Here is a 23,522-nt window from a genome sequence, read left to right as displayed (position 1 = left end):
TAAATATATGAAGAGGATTCAGTGGTTTGGAAGCCTAAAGTCAGACTAAATTATGATACATAAACTTCCTTATTTCTTCAGGTAGTATAACTGAGACACAGTGAGCTCTATAGATTTGTCTTGACACACAATGGCTAAAGTCTTTTAACCACAGAAACAAAATGTTATTAGTTTATTTGATTTAAAAAAATTGTTTTAGCTTTTCACATGTCTGTGATAATAAACTTGTAAGGACTCACATTTGTTCTAGAAGTGAGGACATTTTATTTTTTACTATTATTTTTTCCCCCTTAACATGAATGCCTTTGTGAAATGTATTACTACTACTACTACTGTTAAAAAAAAAAGAACAACAACAAAATCACAAAACCAACCTAAATAAATAAATAAATAAATAAACAAATAAATGAATGAATGAATGAATAAATAAATAAAACAATAATAAATAAGAACTTTAACACATTAAATAACATTAAAACTAAACTAGACACAAACAAACATCAAACATAATTACCACATAAAACAAACAGTATATCAGTAAACTTAATAACCTAAGAGAAAATAATAAAGTGTTAAGTTAATAATTGTAATTATTTGTTTTAGATGTTGAGAGCATATAGTGGTGTGGGGTGGGAGTGATATACAGCTGCTATCAAACTAATAAAGAAATAACTACTTTAAAGGATAACAAATAAGCTGATAAAGAGTATGAAAAGTCTTTTAACTTTTGATTGGACTCATTACCTTTTGAGTTTCCTAGTTATTCTGATAAAGCAAAAATATAAAAAGGATGTCTGCAGGGAAAATGTTATTGTCCATTAACAGCAACTTTATTCTACCATATGTCAGATAAAACTGTCTGCTTGCATATTCATAGAATTAAAAAAATGTTAAGATAAAGATAAATAAAATAAGGAGTACCTGTCATTTATCTTTCAAAACTTTTTAAAAATTATTATTCTACCATCATCAATGATTCTAAAACAGTAGCATGTCAGTCTATTCCATGTTTATGTTTTGAACTAGCAATACTTTTGCAGCACTTAGCCTTCTCAATATGTCATCTTAATATGTTTATTGTATGCACCGTGACAGTTAAAACCCAGAAACTTTATTCAGATTTTTCAGATTTTTAACGATGTAATTCGACTTTTTGTGCGAAAACACGCGGTTTAAAAAAAAAAGATATTTTCTATAATTACAAAATTTAAAAAAAAGATATTTTCTATAATTACAAAATAAAAAAAAGATATTTTCTATAATTACAAAATAAAAAAAAGATATTTTCTATAATTACAAAATAAAAAAAAAGAAGAGGTTTTCTATAATTAAAAAAAAGAAGGAAGTCTTGAGTGTTAAATAATATAAATGTAATATATATATATATATATATATATATATATATATATATATATATGTTGTGGCACTGCAGTCTCAGTATTTATCGTCCTGAATGAATTTTGTCCCGCCAGAGCCCAAAGCTTCCGTAGTCTGAGTCACATGAGTTATTTGTTTTGGTTGTGACAGAAATGCACCTTTTATTAACATGTAGCGCAGCTTACATTACACCGTATTAACGTTACATTTTGGTGAAATTATCCGGTCATCTAAAAAGGACGCGATGCTTATTAATATCTGGTGAAAAAAGACGATAAACAGGAAGATATTCCACCAACCGGAAGCGTCTCTGTGTCTGTTTACGCTACTGATCGGGAACGTTTGCTTGTTTGTTTCGCTTTCCGTTACACGTTAATATTCATTTTATCTAATACTGAGATCAATAATAACCTTTTATATATAAGCTGAGATATTCCAGCTAACATTATCTGATAATAAAACGATGCTTCGGTGGATTCTTGGTGGTCGAGAGGCTCAGGGTTCAGTGGAGGTAAGACGACTCTCTTAATATATATAATAATAATAATATAATCATATTTTAATGCTAAATTAGCCGCTTTAGCAATATGTTTTGTTTATTTTCTCTAGTTATGTTATTTTATGATTTATCCTGATTGTATTTATGGTAGTATTATTGCTTAAATACCCCTCTGATCTTAGGAAGATGCATTTACTGCAACCAGTGGTGGAAAGTATCCGAGTACATTTACTCAAATACTTTTTACAATATTACTATATGTACTTTAGATATTAGCTGGATACTTCACAGTGTCAGATTGATGTAACATAATATAATAAACAAGCAAATTATTATTATTATTATTATTATTATTATTGTTATTATTATTATTATTATGTATTATTATTATTATGTATTATATATTATTATTATTATTATTATGTATTATGTATTATTTTTATTATTATTATTATTATTATTATTATTATTATTATGCATTATTATTATTATTATTATTATTATTATGTATTATTATTGTTATTATTATTATTATGTATTATTTTTATTATTATTATTATTATTATTATGTGTTATTATTATTATGTATTATTATTATTATTATGTATTATGTATTATTTTTATTATTATTATTATTATTATTATGCATTATTATTATTATTATTATTATGTATTATTATAATAATTATATTATTATTATTATGTATTATGTATTATTATTATCTATTATTATAATAATTATATTATTATTATTATTATGTATTATGTATTATGTATTATTATTATTATTATTATTATATTATTATTATTATGTATTATTATTATTATTATTATTATTATTATTATTATGTATTATGTATTATTATTATTATTATTATTATTATATTTTAGCTCCCAGGCAGTGTATAAAGTAATTAAAATGAGCTGCAGCATTAAACTGATGTATACATTATGCATCACTCACTAATCACATCATTTTAAGCTACTTGAACATTTCCATTTTATGCTACTTGAGACTTACACTTGTATCTATTTTAATTTTAACAGTAACTGAATACTTAATATTAAACATTCAAACACAGCTAAATTCATAAAATTGAAATATTTTACTTTGAAAACAATGTACCTGCATTTATTTGTTCTAATTTCACCTCTTTACATTTAAAATATTATTATTTTTTTAATGTTCACAAATTCAGATCCAACAATTAAAGTTACAGAATTTGATTGGTCAAATTCAAATCTAAAAATCGACATAGCAACATCCTCAGGCCTGGACATTAAGGCTTGATTGCCTCTGCATGTGAATATGATTAATAAAATTTGACTGGTTGTTTTTTTTTCTTTTTCAACTTCAGATCAGAATTTCACCAATCCACTTTAAATAACTTGAACTCTTCTTTAAATATATATTTTTTTAATTTGGAAACTTGAATTTGTGAACATTGACAAATATCATATTTTACTTTAAAGAGGCCGATTCTGTACCATTTAATTCAGATGCATGGTTTTCTTTTTTTTTTAGAATTTTATTTTATTAATTTCTGTGGGTCATCATATTAGGTACCAGGAAGGACATAAGAACAAAATAAATAAATAAATAAATAAAACAAATAGCAGTTTCAGAATTTCATCAATATCAGTTTCATAGTATTTCATCAAAATCAAAGTTACTTCAGAATTTATCTGTCTTATAATGTTCAATGCTTCCCTCAATACTAATAATTGGTTGTACCGACCCACCACATAGGTTGCACTTTAAACATTTATCTGACAATGTGTTATCAAACTTGTTTATTTATTTATTAAAATAAACAGATACATGGTTTTCAAAGTAACATACACTACTGGTCAAAAGTTTAAGAACACACCAACTTTTCCAGAATTTAATTGAAAATGATTGAAAATTAATGAAATTAATGCACATTTGCAACATTTAAAATTCTTTATTGAGCATGATAGTGTTTTGAAAGTAAAAAAAAAGATTCAAAATCACATTTTATGTTGAACTAAAAGACTAAAAAAAGACACAAAATGACAAAAAAGACACCAAAAGACACAAAATGACTAAAAAAAGACACAAAATGACCAAAAAAAGACACAAAATGACACAAAATGACTAAAAAAGACACAAAATGACAAAAAAAAAAGACACAAAATGACTTACAAAGACATGAAAAGAATTCAAAAATGGACAAAATAGCCCAAGACTCCATAGAGTTAAGTTGTTAACCCATTTCTTGTTCCCTGAAAAAGGCCTACTTGTATAATTCTGAAATGTACATTATTTTCCAGTTTTGGTTCAGCTTACCTTTTTTTATTTACCTCTGGCAGTTCACCACTTACCTTTGGACCCTTTCAAGCTGTTCATTTGACTTGAACTGCTTGAATTTCAATAAAAAACTGGAAAAACTGGGGTGTTCTAAAACTTTTGACCGGTAGTGTATTTCATTGCTATGAATTCAGAGGTGTTTATATTTTAATATCAAGTATTCAGTGGCTGTTTAAATTAAAATACTTGCCTCTTTACTAGAGTAAAAGTACTCTCCAGAGCTTTCTGTCTCCCTCTGCTCTACACTCAGCCTGTTTGTCTCACTACTTTCCCTCTGATGTCTGCAGAAAAGCCCTGTGTTGTGCATCGGAGAGGAACAGCCCAAAAACTGGTTCACTGAACTGCAGGTGCTGAAAGGACATTTTGACATTGTTCGATTTCTGGTGCAGATTGATGACTTCAGGTAAGCAGAGCCCCCCCCCCCCCCCCCCCCTCTATCTCTCCCCTTGGCTGGCCTCTATCCCTCTGTGATTGACAGGAGATCCTCACCTACAGAAACCTTACAGAGCATGACAAGAGCCCAATCATCACCACGCTGTGATTGTGTGTGTGCACAGTACAGTATCACCAAAGCCCTTTAATGCTGTCCACACACACACACATGCACACACACACACACATAAAGCTGCTGCACCTGCTCTCCTCTGCTAGTGGAAGCATGCTGCACACTGGCATGGTACACTGGCTCTGCATAAGTGCTCAGATTGGGATTTATAACACAACTAAGTATGTGTGTGTGTGTGTGTGCTTCACGCCTGGGCTGTTCCAGTAATAACCCCCTCCTCTGGGCCTGCAGTCGGGGGCAAAGGGCAGAAAATTCTCTCCAGATTGCTTTTGAAGTCCGAAAATGTATCCTGGACAGTTCCTCTCTTCTCATTTTATCTCTCTTTTTTTTATCCGGTCATCCTGTCTGTTGGTTTTGGGAGCAGGTAGAGTGGATCAGTGGGGGTCAGAGGGCAGGTGGAGGTGCGGCGCCTCAGGACAGATGTTTTTTTAAAGGTTTATCAGGTGGAGATGGGCCTACGGGAAATGATTTCTCACAGACAGACAGTAACTGGTGTAAGAAGAGAGAAGAACTGGATTATTTCTGTCACGTATGAAACTTTAATCTGGTGTTTTCCAGATGTGCCTCAGCAGGAGACGACGGTCTTGTTTTAATCAAATTTGACTGTTTTTTTTTTTTTCTTTTTCAACTTTAGATCAGAATTTCACCAATCCACTTTAAATAACTTGAACTCTTCTTTAAATATTTTTTATTTATTTGGAAACTTGAATTTGTGAACATTGACACATATCATATTTTTACATTAAAGAGGCCGATTCTGTACCATTTAATCCAGATACATGTTTTTCTTTTTTTAGAATTTTATTTTATTAATTTCTGTGGGTCATCATATTAGGTACCAGGAAGGACATAAGAACAAAATAAATAAATAAATAAATAAAACAAATAGCATTTATCTGTCTTATAATGTTCAATGCTTCCCTCAATACTAATAATTGGTTGTACCGACCCACTTTTGAAGTCCGAAAATGTGTCCTCGACAGTTCCTCTCTTCTCATCTCATCTCTCTTTTTTTTTATCCGGTCATCCTGTCTGTTGGTTTTGGGAGCAGGTAGAGTGGATCAGTGGGGGTCAGAGGTCAGGTGGAGGTGCGACGCCTCAGGACAGATGTTTTTTTAAAGGTTTATCAGGCGGAGATGGGCCTACGGGAAATGATTTCTCACAGACAGACAGGAACTGGTGTAAGAAGAGAGAAGAACTGGATTATTTCTGTCACGTAGGAGACACAACTTTAATCTTGTGTGTTCCAGATGTGCCTCAGCAGGAGACGACGGTCTTGTTCTGGTGTGGAATATCCAGGTAATAAGCTGCGAGTTGATTATTTCACTGCATTGTGAAATTGCACACAACGCAGTGGCACTAATTTCTTTTTTTGTGCTCTTTTCTTGTGTCAGAGCGGAGAGAGGCTGCAGGAGCTGAGGGGGCATTCACAGCAAATAACAGCCATAACCACCTTCACCTGTAATAATGGACCCACAGCACACACCTGGCTCATCACAGCCTCCTCAGACCGGAGCCTCAGCGTATCCTCCACCACAAACACCAAACTAACTAACATCAGTCATGTTTTTGTTGTGTTTGTAACTCAAACTTGATTTTCCTGAACTTGATCCATCAGCTGTGGGACCCTGATACAGGATACAGGGTTCAGACCATTTCAGACCTTCAGTCTTCTGTAAAGGTAAATCATAAATCACAAGCCCCTTTTAGACCTGGACCCTGTTATGTAATCTGGGCTCTTATGTCTTAAAGCCAGTGTTACTAGATCAGACCTACTCACTTATATTAAGCTTCCAGCATGACATCAGACTGCATCCAGTCCTGTCTGATTGATGTAAAGCAGGGGTGTCAAACTCAAATACACAAAGGGCCAAAATGTAAAACTTGAATAAAATCGCGGGCCAACATTGAACAAATAAACCTTTTAATATATACCAAACATGTTTTGCTTTAACATTAAATATGGAACCAGCAACGCTTATAAACATACAATATATAACTAAATAAATAGCTTTTATAGTACAATAATAATATAATAATTTGGTATTGCCTCGCGGGCCAAATAAAATTACACTGCGGGCCAAATTTGGCCCGCGGGCCAGAGTTTGACACCCCTGATGTAAAGGCTGCAGCAGCATGAGCAGACACTTGTTCTGACTTTTTTTTTTTTATATTCTTTTTATTGCCAAGTTCACATTGGTTAGAATACATGTTTCACACAAAGCAATCATAGTTTTATATGCTTTTTTGGTATACAAGAAAGAAAAAGAATAAAAGTTAAAACAAATCAAAAACAACAACAAACAAACCAACAAAAAACAAAACAAACAACAACACGGCAGCATCTTAAAACATAAATAGATTGGATATGACAACATGGCGGATTACCACACAACTTGGGTACAGTGTCCAAACAACAGCAACAAGAAAAAGAAAAGTGCCGACCTGAACTGGAGATTTATAGGACAACAGCAGCAACTAAGACATAAATGGAGCTTTACGTCTGGCATCAGATGAAATAAATACATTATGGATCTGCTTCCAGTCAGTATGATCACTTAATTGGAATCATTCAAATTTTAACATGAATCTCTCTCAGGTCCTTTTAATACAGGCTTCCATACCTTATCAAAAAATTGCCCACCTGCCTGCGTTTTTATATCGGAGTTTCTCCAAACATAAGGTCTCACTGAGCTCCCTCATCCACATTTCTTTTTTTTTTTTATTTTATCTTTATTGAGGCCAACAGGTTACATACAACATAGGTTCTCTTTCATAATATTTCGTTCGATGTCTCACTATGGGATGCACGCCCCCGCTGCAGACCTCAGAAGCATTAATCTCAATACGCCAATCCTGATTGGCTGGTAAACGTGTCCGTCCGTCCGCCCGCGGTAGTCCCACCTCCTATAAGTACCGCCTGCGGACGGGAACACGTCATTCAAACACCTCTTCTCACCCGGAGCATATCTTGCGTCCAAGGCTGGCTAGCTTAACTGTCTGTAGACGGATCTTATTTAGCTTCTGTCGCCGGGCGCTAGCTAGTTTTTTGGACATTTTATTTGCTTCGTCGATCATACCAGATCGATTTCAGTGCTTCCTAGCCCCACCACGGTTTGGTCAGCACTGTCCTCGGCGCCACACCAGGCAGCTCGAGTACCGAGTGTCGGCACACCAGCCGGTCCCTCGGTGCAATTAGCGTTAGCACACCAGCTAACCATCCTCGACTCCCTGCCTGCACACCAGCTCGCACGGAATGGAGGTGAATACCCCTCACACCAGAGGGCACGGAGACTCAGCGGCCCGCTCGTGCCGCTGTGGGAACAAGATTGCGAGCAGGGATCCACACCAGGTCTGCTCGGGCTGCCTAGGGCTGGAACACGCCCGGCTAGCTATCGACGTCCCCGGCTCGTGTCAACACTGCGCGGTGTTCACGGTCAAGAGTCTCCGCCGACGGCTAGCCCGCCAGGCTAGCTTGTCTGGATTCGACCCCTATCTCCCATCCGACGGCGCCGCCGGAGACGGAGAGGAGACGGGGGTCGCTGCGGTGGCGGTACCGGAGGCTTGTGCCAGCTGGGGCTCCCAGGCTGACCTCGCCACGGTCTCCCCGCAGGAGGAAGACGTCCTGGAATTGGACTATGGGGACGATGATGACTGCGCCTCTGAACTCCTCATATCAGAGGATGAAGAAGAGGACGACGTCTTCATCACTCCGGCCGGGGCTGCAAAGCCCGCGGTCTCCGTTGCCTTTCGGGATGGAGATGAGAGTAGCTTACCAGCCTCTCCCCTCCCCAGCTCGGACATGCTCGACGTGTGCAAACGCGCTGCTGCCCGGCTGGCCATCCCCTGGCCTGCTGTCGTAGCTGAGACCACCAGGTCCCGCTACGAGGGGAAGAAATTGCCCCTGGCCAGGAGCGCGACGAGGCAACTTCTCCCCGTCTTCCCAGAACTGCTGGATGAGGTGGCGCGCTCGTGGAAAGACCGCCCCTACAGCAGCAGGAGCCCGGTCCCCGGTGCCTCGTCCCTCGACTGTGAAGCGATGGAGAGCCTGGGCCTGCTCCGTATGCCTCCGATGGAGCCACTCGTCGCGGCGCACCTCCACCCGCGGCTGTCAGCGGTGTCCTCCCGGAGCCCCAGCCTGCCGTCTAAGTCGGACCGTTTTCACTCAGCCCTGACTGAAAAGGCCTACAAGGCAGCTGCGCTTTCGGCCAGAGCGCTCAATGTCCTCTCCCTGCTCACGGCCTACCAGGCTGAGTTGTGTGAGGATTTTGTGCAAACTCAGGACCCGGCTGCGTGGGAGGAGATCCCGGTCATTACCGACCTGTGTCTCCGTGTCCAACGCTGCGCGGTCCAGGCCACGGGGAAAGCGATGGGGACCATGGTCCTGCAGGAACGGGCGCGGTGGCTCAACCTCGCCAACCTGTCGGACAGGGAGAAGGACGACGTCCTGGACATGCCCATTGTCCCGGAGGGGATTTTTGGCTCCGCGTTGGCTTCAATGCAACGGCGGTGTGAAGCCAAAAAGAAGGAGGATGAGGCTCTCCAGCTCTGCCTCCCCCGTAAGCCCCCTGCGCCCTCTCCACCTGCGCAGCGTAAAACCTTCGCACAGGCTGCTTCCCAGGTTTCACGGTTTAAAGTGCCTAAGCAGCCAAGACCCCAGCCTGCGCCGCCTTCCCAGCCAGGTCGGCCCAGCTGGCCCAGAAAACCCTCGGTCCCGGCCGCGGCTCCGCCGGCCCCGCCCGCGCAAGCTACCGGCCAGGCCAGGAAAAAGAAGAGAGCGGCCTGACCGCCCCTCTCTCCACCGGTGATGCAGCTGGACGTTCCCCGTTCTCCAGCCCCACCTGTTCGGCTTTTCAGCGTGTGCCCGGGGGCCCCCCACGCCCCCGCCTCCCAGCCGCCACGGTCTGCGCCAGAGCGAGCCGGGAGAGATGGACGTTTGACGGCGGAGAGTTCAGCGGTTGCCCCTGTCTTACGTCCACAAGCACGCACACACACACACATTTTCTCAAAGAAAATAAAATGTGTCCCGCTGCCGCATCCAGGCCGAGTGCCGAGGGCGCAGCTAATAAAAGCCAAAAGAATCACAATGAGCAGCGCGGTGGCAACGCTCGCTGTTCCCCCTCGGGTAAAAGCCGAGGCGGGGACGGCGGGGCCGCCGCGCTGCCCACCCGGACGGCCGTCCACTGTGCCGTCCGGGTGCCGTGCCACTGTTCCACCACGGGAGGCCGCCACCGCACCGCGGCTGGGGCCTCTCGTGGTGGAGGGGCTGCGGTGCGGGACCACTCTCTCCCTCAGGTGGGAGAGATGGGCCGCACTCGCGGCTCCGCCTTGGGTGTTGAGGACGATTTCGCGGGGTTACAGGCTGCAGTTCGCCGCCGTTCCTCCGCGTTTCGCCGGTATAATACACTCTCAGGCTCGGGGGGAGTCAGCTCGTGTTTTGCAGGAGGAAATCCTCTCGCTGTTAAACAAAAGAGCAATTTGTGTCGTTCCCCCCGCACAGTGTCAGAGCGGTTTTTACTCCAGGTATTTTCTGGTTCCCAAACGGGGGGGGACCGGTATTCGCCCTATCCTGGATTTACGTGCTCTGAACAAATTTCTCAGGAAATACAAATTCAGGATGCTTACACACGCCTCCCTGTTGCGCCTTGTGCGGCAGAACGATTGGTTCACTTCTGTCGATCTGAAAGACGCGTATTTCCACATCCCGATCTATCCTCCCCACAGAAAGTATCTGAGGTTCGCTTTCCAGGGGATCTGCTACGAGTATCGCGTACTTCCCTTCGGCCTGTCTTTAAGCCCGAGGGTGTTTGTGCGGTGCACGGAAGCGGCGATAGCCCCGCTGAGACGGCAGGGCATTCGCCTGGCCACGTATCTGGACGACTGGCTGCTGCTAGCACAGTCGGAGCAGGAGGCCAGAGCGCACACGCGTATTCTCATGCAACACCTGGTGGATCTGGGTTTCGTGATAAACGCGGAAAAGAGCGTGCTGTCCCCGGCGCAGGAGATAATCTTTCTGGGATTATCCCTGGACTCGGTGTCTTTCACGGCGCGCCTCTCGGCGGAGCGTGTGAGGGTCTTCAGGACATGTCTCGCGCTTTTTCGTCCGAGGAAATCTGTTCGATTCAGGTTGTGTCTTCGGTTACTCGGGTTGATGGCGTCTGCCATTCTCGTAGTCCGTCTCGGTCGCCTTCACATGAGGGAATTCCAGCTGTGGGTGGCCTCATGTGGGCTGGACCCCGTGCGTCATGGCGCACGGATGGTGCCGGTCACGCCGGGGTGCGCCAGGTCGCTGCGCCACTGGCGAGTCCCGTCCTTTCTGACCCGCGGGGTACCCATGGGCTCCGTTCTGTCCAGGAAGGTGGTCACTACGGACGCCAGCCTGACGGGATGGGGCGGGATTCACGAGGGCCGGTCTGTGAGGGGCGTCTGGAGTGTGGGCCTCCAGCGGTCTCACATAAATTTTCTGGAGCTTTCAGCGGTGTTCCTCTCCCTGAAACATTTTCTTCCGTCTCTCATGGGTCATCATGTCCTGGTGAGGACGGACAATACGACGACGGTGGCGTATATCAACCGTCAGGGGGGTTTACGCTCCCGTCAGCTGCACATGTTGGCACGCAGACTGATCCTGTGGAGCTGCGGTCGTCTCCTCTCCCTGAGAGCGACGCATGTTCCGGGAGTCCTGAACACGGGCGCGGACCTGTTGTCCAGGGGCGCGCCAGTGTACGGGGAATGGACTCTGCACCCGGAGATTGTGGAGCAGTTGTGGTCCCGTTACGGTCGGGCCGCGGTGGATCTGTTCGCGTCGCGAGAGAACGCGCAGTGCGCGCTGTTTTACTCTCTGCGCGGCGTGGATGCTCCCCTCGGCATAGACGCGTTAGCGCACGCCTGGCCGCGCGAGCTTCTTTATGCGTTCCCTCCCCTGGCCTTGATACCCCCCACTCTGTCCAGAGTGAGGGAGCACGGCCACGCGCTGATTCTGGTAGCTCCGCATTGGCCTGCGATGCATTGGCTGGCGGAGATATATCGGTTGCTGTGCGCCCAACCCTGGCAGCTCCCGCTGCGCAGGGACCTGCTGTCGCAAGGGGGGGGGGTGGTCTTCCATCCGCACCCGGAGCGCCTGGCGCTCTGGGCTTGGCCCCTGAGTGGCTCAATCTGTCAGCTGGGGGTCTCTCACAGCGAGTGATTTCCACTATTCAGAGTGCTCGAGCCGCCTCCACTAGGTCTCTGTATGACTGCAAGTGGAGGGTGTTTGAGGAGTGGTGCCACAGAAACGGCCACGTTCCTCTTCAGTGTCCGGTGGGGGTGATTTTGTCATTCTTGCAGGACCTGATTGACAATCGGAAGGCTTTCTCCACGGTTAAGGTGTACTTGGCGGCTATTGCCGCGTGCCACGTGGGGTTTGGGAAGCTGACGGTGGGCCAGCACCCACTCGTTTGCCGTTTTATGAAGGGGGCGCGCAGGCTTCTCCCCGTGTCCAGGCCGCTGGTGCCGCCTTGGGACCTGGCTGTGGTTTTGGAGGGGCTCAAGGGCCCTCCGTTTGAACCACTGGAGGGGGCCGACTTGAAACACGTGTCTCTCAAGGCGGTGTTGTTACTGGCTCTGGCTTCGGCGAAGCGGGTTAGTGACATTCATGCGCTCTCGGTGCACCCGTCGTGCACTCAGTTCTTCCCGGGGGATGTGAGGATGACCTTGAGGCCCAACCCGGCTTTTGTGCCTAAGGTGGTGGGCTCATGTTCTCCTATTGACCTTGTGGCCTTTGCTGCCTCATCTGGTGAGCTGCGGTCGCATGCGTTATGTCCAGTCCGTGCTGTGCGCACCTATGTGGATAGGACTGGGGGGTTCAGGAGGAGCGATCAGCTGTTCGTCTCCTGGGCTAGTCCTCATAGAGGGAAGCCTATTACGAAGCAGCGCCTGTCCCACTGGGTGGTGGAGGCGATTGCTTTGGCCTATGCGGGTCAGGGTTTGCAGCCACCTGTGGGTCTGCGAGCGCACTCGACTCGGGGCGTGGCTACATCCTGGGCCTTGTTCAGGGGAGTGTCTGTTCAGGACATTTGTGCGGCGGCGAGTTGGTCCTCGCCTCTCACTTTTGTCCGCTTTTATATGTTGGACGTCTCCGCTCCTTGCGTGGCAAGCGCGGTGTTGATGTCCTGATTGGAACAGATTGTTTTCCCTGAGGGTTGGTGGACGCTGGATAAGCTTGTCTGGCAATACGGGAGCAACCATATCCCATAGTGAGACATCGAACGAAATATTATGAAAGAGAACTTTAGGTTATTTACATAACCCCGGTTCTCTGAGTAATATGAGTGAGATGTCTCACCAGACAACCCTTCTTGCTTGGGCGGGTGAGAAGAGGTGCTTATCTTGAATGACGTGTTCCCGTCCGCAGGCGGTACTTATAGGAGGTGGGACTACCGCGGGCGGACGGACGGACACGTTTACCAGCCAATCAGGATTGGCGTATTGAGATTAATGCTTCTGAGGTCTGCAGCGGGGGCGTGCATCCCATAGTGAGACATCTCACTCATATTACTCAGAGAACCGGGGTTATGTAAATAACCTAAAGATATTTTCCCTTCTTAAAAAAACAAAACATAATTTCTCTTATATGTACAGGTTCCTGATACATAGGAAAAGCAAAGAAAGGAAAAGAAAACTAAATCATAGAAAAGATAACCATCAGGATTTTCATTCTGTATCCATAGATATACATCAACATCAGTTTTCTTCCCAGGCCCAATTTTTTAACATTTTTATGTATTCCTCATCCACATTTCAATTGAAGGAACATTATCTTTGTTCTGACTTTTTAAGAGCACTGTAACAAATGTTAATTATCTTTTGCTTGAAATTGACACTGAATGAGTCAGAAGTGGTTGAGGAGGTTTTTCTAATGACACTTCAGTCTGTAAAACAACATTTTAATGATTTATAAAAAAACAAAACACTTTTGTAGAACCACAATAGTCTGACCAGAAATCTAAAATATAATTTATTACAGTTATTTGTTTAAAAATCAGCCTTCTAATTTTAATTCCCAAAACAAAAATGTACTTTTTTAAGCAACTATATTGCTTCAAAAATCCCATATTAGTGTTTCATTTTAACCATCAACAATCTGCCATTTTCAAGCAAAATCAATGAAAAAATGCAGTTTCTACCGTCTCAAACGTGAGGAGTTGCTCCCTCTCTTGGTCATAAAATCTATAATAGTAGTAACTGAATACATTTAGTAAATAATTATTAAACAATTAGAATCCATTTTTTTCCTTTTTATTGCCATTAAATACACCACTGCCTTGTACAGCTCAGTGTCTCATGTTAACCCTTTATTAACAATGATCCCCTTACAGGAATATTGGAAAAATATTTAAAAAAAAAAATGATACAAAATAAAAACCTGCAAGTTTAGTAACATTATATCTGCATAAATCCTCTGTTCATACTCACATAGAACATGTACAGGAAGTTTTACTCGTTAAATGAGATTTTCATGGATATTCCAGTCCTCCAACTCTTGACAATTAAATTTGTATCGGCAAGAAAACATTAATAATAACATACTAATTAAGTGTTTGACACTAAATGTTTTTCTGCCTGTCATTATTTGAAATGAATATAGTAATTGCCTGCTCATACTTTAAGGTTAATTACAGCATCTATAGGTTAATTGTATTTCTTTTCTCTGCATATATTCTGAAAAGATGTCAGCTGATGTGTGTGTGTGTGTGTGTGTGTGTGTGTGTGTGTGTCCTCAGTGCCTGCTGGTGTTGGAGCGGTTGTGTGTGTGGCTCTCCGGCGGTGAAGAACTGTGTGTGTGGAACAAAGACTTCCAGCTGCAGAGCCACAAAGAGAACCACAGCGACTCTGGTGAGGAAACAAACGGAGAATCACTGTCACTTGTGTTGATTGTTGCATAAACTTAGCTCGCCCCTCACATTACTGTTTGCACACAAACTGATTGATGCTGTCATCACATTTTTGCCATTTTTGCAGGAATAACTGCTCTGATAGAGCTGCCCAAGAACTGCATCGCTGCTGCTATGGATAAAGAGATCGGTAAGAGAAAGAGACGGGTTAGTAAATGTATGAAAACACATCGTTAGCCTCATAGCATAACTGCCTAAGTCATTTTTTGGCCAAATTGTGATATCTGCCTAACTTTACCCTCCTACTACTGCTGCATCTTTCTGTTCTCAGCCTATCAGAACACTTGTTACAGTCCAAAATCACTTCCTGCCTCAGTCATCTCTTTGACATTGTGTGGCATTTTTGCCACTACATACAAACATGGCCGACCGCATGACAAAGAGGTAATAAGTCTTCTCTTTGAATCATCTGGTAAGGTAGTTCATGTTTCTTCAACTTTCTAGACCAGCTATTCTCAACCTTGGGGTCGGGACGAGATGATTTCTGGGGGTCGCCAAATCATTTTGGAAGTCAGCTCTGTCTCCACTGTGTTAAAGTGTTCATGTGTTCATGTGTTTTAGTCTTTTTAGTCATTTTGTGTCTTTTCTGGTCAAATGTGTCTTTTTTTTGGTCATTTTGTGGTCAATTAGTGTCTTTTCTGGTCATTTTGTTTCCTTTTTTTAGTCATTTTGTGTCTTTTTTGGTCATTTTGTTTCCTTTCATTTTGTGAAAGGGGTCATTTTGTGTCTTTTTTAGTCATTTTGTGTCTCTTTTTGGTAATTTTTTTCTTTTTTGTGTTATTTTTTTGGTCATTTTGTGTCTTTTTTAGTCAATTTGTGTCTTTTTTTTGGTCATTTTGTGTCTCTTTTTGGTAATTTTTTTCTTTTTTGGGTTATTTTTTTTCTTTTTTAAGTCATTTTGTGTCATTTTTGGTCATTTTTTTTCTTTCTGGGGTTATTTTGTTTCTTTTTTTGTCAATTTGTGTCTTTTTTGGTCATTTTGTGTCTTTTTTTGGTCATTTTGTGTCTTTTCTGGTCATTTTGTGTCTTTTTTGGTCATTTTGTGTCTTTTTTGGTGATCTGAACTGTGTGTGTGAGATTGTGTTCAGTGAGTGGGGGTTGCGGACAACATGTGTGTTAAATTGGGGGTCACGACTCAAAAAGGTTGAGAACTACTGTTCTAGACAATAAATGTACTTTGAGTCAATCAAAGGGATTAGGAGAAGTGTGTTTTTATTTTTAATCACATTTCTGTGACAAGGTATGATGAAGTGATGTAAACGCTAGCAAAACACTTTTTATTGCAAGTGTAAAGAGATTTGTTTTGACTAGAAATAAAACATTTTGACAAGATATAAGATCAGTATTCTTGGTTAGATTTTGAGTTTTTGCAGTGAACCTGTTCATATTTTAGTACTCTGTGTTCGTTCCAAAAAAAGACCAGTGTGATGTATGTATCGTTTTTTTCTTGTTTTCCGAAATGCTCAAATATGACTTAGGCAAATATGCTACGAGGCTAACGATGTGCATTTAAAGGCTGTTGACTGTTGTTTCTTCTTCTCTGCAGTGGTCTACAGGCTGACGGTCTCCACTGACTCCTCCGTGTCCGTGGCTGAGATCCGCCGTCTGTCCGACCACCAGGACCGGATCAGAGCTCTGATCAACGTTAATGGTCAGTCTGACAGGAAACTCTGAGGAAATCAAAGTGGCTCCATTCAGTTTCTGAGATATTGATAAACTGCAGGCCTGTCCAGCAACTTATTTTGCTTAATTGTCCCAGAAATGATTGCGATGGACAATATTATGGTCTTTTTAAGAACATTTTATAATGCCACTGATAATGATGATATTATATTGTTTGTGTTAAATGTTTCTCCATTGTGCAAATCCACCTTAAACCCAAAATATCCCACGTTGGAGTTGTGAAGTTTGGCTATAAAACCAAGTCCTGTTTAGTTTTATTCTTCTCTTTCTATCTTATCAGTAGTCATTGGGAAGTCATTGTTAGCGTTGATGTAATCTTTACGTCAGCTGTGACCTTCACTGTCGCTAAGAGAAACTAAAAAACGACCAGAAACAACAGATATATTCATGTCTCTGCTTAGTTTCTGTTCATTTGACTCCAGGCCCTGTGAAAAAACTCTTATGGATGGTGCCACAGTTTGATAATGTTTAGTTGGGAAACCTGCCGTTTATTCTGCATCATGTTGGTGGAAATATTGGAGTCATTCTTAAGTGAACAAACACGAATGAAAACACAATAACTCAATACTGTACTTGTTGTGACGGAGCTAATGTTGCAGGTTTGGGTTATAACGACTTGCGTGTGTTCCTCAGACGGGCTCTTCGCCAGCGGCTCCCATGCCGGCGAGCTGATCTTGTGGGACGCGGTGGACTGGAACATCCTGGCCTATGAGCACATCCTGTGGGAGGAGTCTCTGGCCAGCCCTCAGGCTGAGATCAGACTGGCTGCTCCCAAACCCAGCGAGATGTCCATCCAGCATCTCACCACTAACGGACGGGTGAGGAAGATCAATCCACTGTGTGCTGTTTAAATCCGTTAGCATATTGTTTAGCATGTTGTTTAGCATGTTGTTTAGTCAAAAAACTGCTCTGTCATTAGGAGCCTTGGTGTCACTTTCGACAGTGATTTTAAACTTGACAAGCAAATCGGCTATGTGGTCAAAAGTGCCTTTTTCCAGCTGTGACTTCTGGCCAGGGTAAAACCGTACCTCTCTCCTAGTGACCTGGAGAAGGTTATTCATGCTTTTATCTCTACAAAGCTGGATGTTTGCAACTCGCTGTATGTAGGTCTAGACCAGCGCTCTTTGTGACGCCTACAACTGGTACAGAATGCTGCAGCGCGTCTTTTAACAGGCACAAAGAAACGGGAACACATCTCCCCAGGTCTGGCCTCTCTACACTGGCTTCCTGTCCGTTTCAGAATAGATTTTAAGATCCTGATGTTTGTTTTTAAAATTTTAAACGGATTGGCTCCAGCGTATTTGACCGAACTGATACAGGTTCACGGACCGACCAGAGCTCTGAGGTCTGATGAGTCCTACCTGGATGAGCCTAAATGCTAAAAACCAAAGGCGATCGCTCTTTTGCAGTATCTCCCCGAAGTTGTGGAGCAGTTTACCGCTGCATATACGCTCGTCAAAAACTTTGGACAATTTTAAATCATTTTTTCTTCCAGGCTTTTGAACCTGCGTGAGAAGAAAGTTGTTTCTGTGTGCTGTATTGTACATCTCATGTCATATATTATTAGATTAAATTGTCTTTTATTTTTATTTTGTGAGTTTATTGTTATTCAATTATGTATCTTGTATTGGATTGGATTTTTTGTTGTGATTCAGTTATTTAAAAGCACTTTGGTCAACCTTGGTTGTATATAAAGTGCTCTAGAAATAAACGTGACCTTGACCTTGAGTAATGTGTGTGTCCTGCAGCTGATCCTGGCTGCTGTGGGCAGCGGCCTGTACGTCTACAGCATCCTGACTAAGACGGTGGTGGCCTACAGGAAGGTGGCCCACGACTCTAACGTCCTCCACACCATGCTGCTGTCTGACAGGTAACCTCTGACCTCTGACCTCTCCAACGGGTGTCAGAATGTTAGGTTAGCAGGATGAGTCATTTTCTTTTGGATGAAGTGCCTCTAATTCCTGTGAATCCTCTTTCAGAGAATAATTTTCTCCATGGATGCTTTATCAAACTATAAACTATACAATAACATTGTAAATGATCATGAAGGTCTAGTGGCTTCCAACACTATCGTCCTCAAACAACCTCCAGAAATGAACCGCTAGAGGAGTTTGTTGTTGGGTCTCCTGAAGGAAAGTGGTCCCAGAGAAACTCACAAACTCTAATGAATCAGTTAGAAGAAAGCTGGAGAACACACCAGGAGTAAGGATTTCTACTAGCAGAAACTAACCATTTCAACCAAAAACTGTGATTTGACTGAATTTGCACAAAGAAAAAACATTTAATAATGAATAATCTTTGTTTCCCTGGCACAAAAGTGGTAATAAATAATGACTAAAATAAACAGAAAACATTTGTATCAGCTAATATACAATTTTAATATCTCTAAACTTATCGTCATCATCCTGAGTCTAGCCTGAACAATGCAACAAGCAAATGCATCACCACTTCCTCCGTATTTCATAGAAACAAAACAAAAAATCTGACATACACATACACATACAATATGACAAACATATTTTTTCTGTAAAAAGATCTCATGGTGATCCACCACGATTTTTTTTACACGATATAAGTAGTCGTGTAAAAAGCAGACGATGTGACTGCTGTGCTGCTCAGATGTGCCTTAAATTAAATAATAATAATAATAATAATAATAATAATAATAATGCTGCTGGTGTCTGTGTTTCAGCGAGCTGATGTCCTGCTCTGAAGACGGCAGCGTGAGGATGTGGGAGATCCAGGACCTGCCGTTACCTGCTGAACCAGCCACTCCAGGTACACACACACACACACACACACACACACACACACACACACACACACACACACACACACACACACACACACACACACACAGACACACACACACACACACACACACACACACACACACACAGACACACACACACACACACACACACACACACACACGTAAAACGTGTAACATACAGTTGAAACCAGAAGTTTACATACACTATATAAAAAGACACATATGCTTTTTTTCCTGCCTTAAAATACATCCACAGGTGTGTCTCTAATTAACTCTAATGTTGTCAATGAACCAATCAGAAGCTTCCAAAGACATGACATCATCATCTGGGCATAATAATGTTAGTGTATGTAAACTTCTCACTTTGAAGAAAGTCATAAAAAACTGTCTAAAAAAATCCTTCTCTCATTATTCTGGCATTTAGCAAATAGAAATAATTTTGGTAATCCTAATGGACCTAAAACAGGAAAAGTGAGAAAAAAAAAGCATATGTGTCGTTTTAAATATAGTGTTTGTAAACTTCTGGTTTCAACTGTATCTAGTGGCTGGCCATCGGCCCGTTTCCTCCACTGTGTTTTCCTCTTAAGAAGAACAGGAATCTGTTCCCAGCGATAGATCAGAAGGTTCAAAGAGGAGGAGAAATATCCTGCTCTCTCCTCTAGTGGACAGCTGAGTGTTGATGTGTGTGAGTGTGTTGCTGTGTGTGAGTGTGTTGATGTGTGTGAGTGTGTTGATGTGTGTGAGTGTGTTGATGTGTGTGTGGTGCAGTAATTCAGTCCAGATGTGCTGTTGTAGATATCAAAGCAGCAGCACTCAGAGCTTCTCTACTTCAGTGGTCTGTAGTTGAGTGTGTGTGTGGTTGTGTGCTTCCTATTTGCAGTCTGATGACATCATCACCAACAGCCAATCACTGCTCTATTGTTTGTTTTATGTCTCCAGTAAAATCAGTTTTGGTCTTTTAAAGTGAACTTTAAAGTCATTTTTTTATTGAGCAGTGGAGGAGGAAGTATTCAGATGCCTTACTGCAGTAAAAGTACTAATACACACTGTGAAATTACTCCACTACAAGTAAAAGTCCTGCAATCAAAAATGACTGAAGTAAAAGTTCAAAAGTATCAGCATCAAAATCTACTTTAAAGTATCCGAAGTAAAAGTACTTGTTATGCAGACCAACACACACACACATATGTATATATATGTATACATATATATATTATTGAATTATTATTATTGATGCATTTATGTAAGCAGCTTTTTGATTTTCTCAGGGTAGGACTCATTTAACTAATTAATATACTGTTGTGATGTTTAACAAACAAACAAAGTCAAATCACAATTACAATTTATCAAGTTTTCATTGTTAAATCTCGACCTGTAAAGCTAAATGTAGTGGAGTAGAAGTATGAAGTTACCTTAGAAATGTACTAAAGTACATAACTTGAGTAAATGTACTTAGTTTCATTACACCAGTGGAGTTGAGTTGATCTAAATTCAGTAGTTTGAATATAAATTTAGAACATTTTGTTCATGCAAAATACAATATCAACTCTATTGTTTATGTTTTCTTTAATCCGTTATTCTGAATATGAACCAGGGTTCTTCGGGATGTGGACCTTCGGCCGGACCCACAAACAGACGGGTCCTCCTTCAAAGAAGATCCTGGAGGTCCCAAACATCAGGACGCTGGAGCTGACAGGAGATCTGATTGGACACTCAGGAGCCGTCCAGGTACGATTTATTTTCCTGGTGTCCAAACTGATGTTAAGGCGGTATTTCCCATGTGTTTGTGCTCAGGTACTGAAGCATAGAGCTGCAGCCACACGCTAGTCATGTGTAATGTACACAGATGTCACAGACATTATTCAGGTGTATGGAGGAGGATTAGAGGCAGGTAGGAGAAAAAATAATGAGAGGAGGAAAAAAAAAGATGTTGCACCTCGAAAAAAAGTCAAAATGTCGAGAATAAAGTCACTTTTTTAGGTCGACGGCGAGCTATAATGTGATTTTCCTCAATAGGTCTGATATATGTCTAAAAAATCACATAAATTGCATGAAAGCAGATTTTCCCATAGCAATAGTTGAAGAATATTTAATCTCATTTATATGTCCTAAATATTGTAGTTATTGCTCATTTTATGACATTGATGAAAATCAGCTTGTAGCTTGCCATCTACCTAACGATGTTCCTCTGATGCCTTGTTACCACGGGAACAACCGATCTGTGAACATCTTTACAACTTTACCCAACACAAAAAGTTGACTTTATTCATGTCATTTCAACTCTTTTCTCAAACACATTATTTTTCTCTCCTACCTGGCTCCTTATCCTCTTCTGTAGAGGTGAGATTTTAGAACATGACGTCATTGTTCACAACCTGTCAGACACGTTTAATAATAATTTGAACCTGTCAGCAGCAAAAATAAGTATTTTTAGCAGCCATAAATTGACGTATGCACTCACTACGTCTGCATATATTCTAGCTGGTTGTGTGGCTGCAGCTTCTCCTCAATAGGAGCAGGTTCAGTACTGTTACCTTTACACAAACACAGGAAATTAGGGGCCAGGTTGAAAAATACTGAAATTGCCTTTATTTGATATATTGGCGTCTTTCTTTCATTGAATTTGAACTCTGTTCTGTATGATCTTTTATTCTGTATTTCTCTGTGAAGCACTTTGAATTGCAGTTGTGTATGAAATGTGCTTTATAAGATAAATAAGATATCTCTGCTCTGTCAGATGTTTGTGAGCTTCCAGGAGAACGGGCTGGTCACCTGCTCGGCGGATCACCTCCTCATCCTGTGGAAGAACGGAGAGAGACAGTCGCGCCTCCGCAGCCTGCTCCTCTTTCAGAAGCTGGAGGAGAACGGAGGACTCTGACCTTTGACCTTTGAACTGTTGCCATTAAAACAGCAGCCGAGCTGTGAAGCTGTCTGCTGATGATGTTTACTGTGATGATGATTGTTGTTGTTTGCTTGTGATGATAATGTGATGCTTGTTGTTGTTTGACTGAAAGTATAAAAAAACCTAAATATATTTGACACAGTTTGACTTGTTTTTATTTGCAGCCTGGTGAGTCTGAACCATGTGGTGATGATGTGAAGTCAGACGTCTTCAGATGCAGATATGTTGATTTTATTTTCTAGGCAAACAGAAGTCGTTCTCACACCTTCATGCAACTTATTCACACATCTATTATCTATATTATCTATACTATCTATTATTTTGTTGTTTTCACAAAACTCAAAAAAGATGCGGCAAAAAAAGCAACAATTTTTTTTCACAACGAGGTTAATTTTTCTGATCCCTCAAACTGAATAAATAAAGATATCACTTCAAAATGCTCCCTTTATTGTAGCTAACAATTTCCCTTCTTACCTTTTCAAAATAAAATCCCTTGATATAAACAGTACGTAACTGTTAATCAGATACAACTCAGACTCAAACGTTGTTTTCTGTAGCTTGCACAAATCTATTTGTTGCAACAAATATTTGAAGTATTTAGCATTAGTACGTTGTGTTTCTTCATCTTTGCCCTGGTGTGTAAAGGCCTTTTAGATAAGAAGAGATAAATCAATCTCATTTATGTTCAATAACCATGAAGCATCAGTTAGCATGGTTAGCTTAGCTCAGGTTGGAGGCAGTAACCATGGAAACAGCGTGCCTGGCTCTGTCCTGAAGTTGAAAAAGACACTCACAAGCACCTCTGAACCCTAATATGAAGTTTAGTATTTTTCAAATGGTTCCCTGTTTCCAGTCCTTGTTCTACGTCAGTAGTTCTCAACCTTTTTGAGTCCCGACCCCCAATTTAACATGCTTGTTATCCTCACTGAACACAATCTCACACGCACAGTTCAGATCATACTAACTCAGTTGATACGACGAATTTTGGACAAATAATGAAGCAGACAACAACTAAAACATCTCTCTGACCAAAATGACCAAAAAATTACATAAAATTAACCAAAAAGGCACTCAAAGTGACCACAAAATGACAAAAAAAGACACAAAATTGACCAAAAAAGAAACATAATAACCAAAAAAAGACACAAAATGACTAAAAAAAGACATAAAATGACCAAAAAAAGGAAACAAAATGACCAAAAAGACACAAATTGACCACAAAATTATCAAAAAAGACACAAAATGACCAAAAAAGACACAAAATGACCAAAAAAGACATAAAATGACAAAAAATAAAACACAAAATGACCAAAAAAGACACAAAATGACAAAAAATAAAACACAAAATGACCAAAAAAGACATAAAATAACAAAAAATAAAACACAAAATGACCAAAAAAGACATAAAATGACAAAAAATAAAACACAAAATGACCAAAAAAAGACACAAAATGACTAAAAA

General features: G+C 41.2%; 1 protein-coding gene across 1 annotated transcript; it reads left to right on the top strand.

Annotated features, from left to right (window-relative positions):
* Positions 1 to 1,524: 1,524 nt before the first annotated feature.
* wdr41 (WD repeat domain 41) lies at positions 1,525 to 22,186 on the top strand. The gene is made up of 13 exons (XM_059358072.1): positions 1,525 to 1,888; positions 4,496 to 4,611; positions 6,024 to 6,072; positions 6,168 to 6,296; positions 6,392 to 6,454; positions 14,532 to 14,643; positions 14,770 to 14,832; positions 16,249 to 16,353; positions 17,019 to 17,203; positions 18,134 to 18,255; positions 19,078 to 19,163; positions 20,753 to 20,886; positions 21,896 to 22,186. Exons 1-13 carry the CDS (start codon positions 1,841 to 1,843, stop codon positions 22,034 to 22,036), a joined length of 1,353 nt encoding a protein of 450 aa, XP_059214055.1. The 5' UTR covers positions 1,525 to 1,840; the 3' UTR covers positions 22,037 to 22,186.
* Positions 22,187 to 23,522: the final 1,336 nt, after the last annotated feature.

This window comes from Centropristis striata, chromosome 19 (assembly GCF_030273125.1).
Source record: "Centropristis striata isolate RG_2023a ecotype Rhode Island chromosome 19, C.striata_1.0, whole genome shotgun sequence".
Taxonomy (NCBI): domain Eukaryota; kingdom Metazoa; phylum Chordata; class Actinopteri; order Perciformes; family Serranidae; genus Centropristis; species Centropristis striata.
The sequence above is the reverse complement of the archived record's forward strand: the minus strand, read 5'-3'. Positions and strand labels throughout refer to the sequence as shown.

What these genes read in the sequence shown, in the direction of transcription:
- wdr41 (XM_059358072.1), top strand. Translation starts at nt 1,841, where the DNA reads ATGCTTCGGTGGATTCTTGGTGGTCGAGAGGCTCAGGGTTCAGTGGAG. An exon ending in AGGCTCAGGGTTCAGTGGAG is followed by an intron (nt 1,889 to 4,495) that starts GTAAGACGACTC and finishes TGATGTCTGCAG; the next exon opens with AAAAGCCCTGTGTTGTGCAT. An exon ending in TGCTATGGATAAAGAGATCG is followed by an intron (nt 14,833 to 16,248) that starts GTAAGAGAAAGA and finishes TCTTCTCTGCAG; the next exon opens with TGGTCTACAGGCTGACGGTC.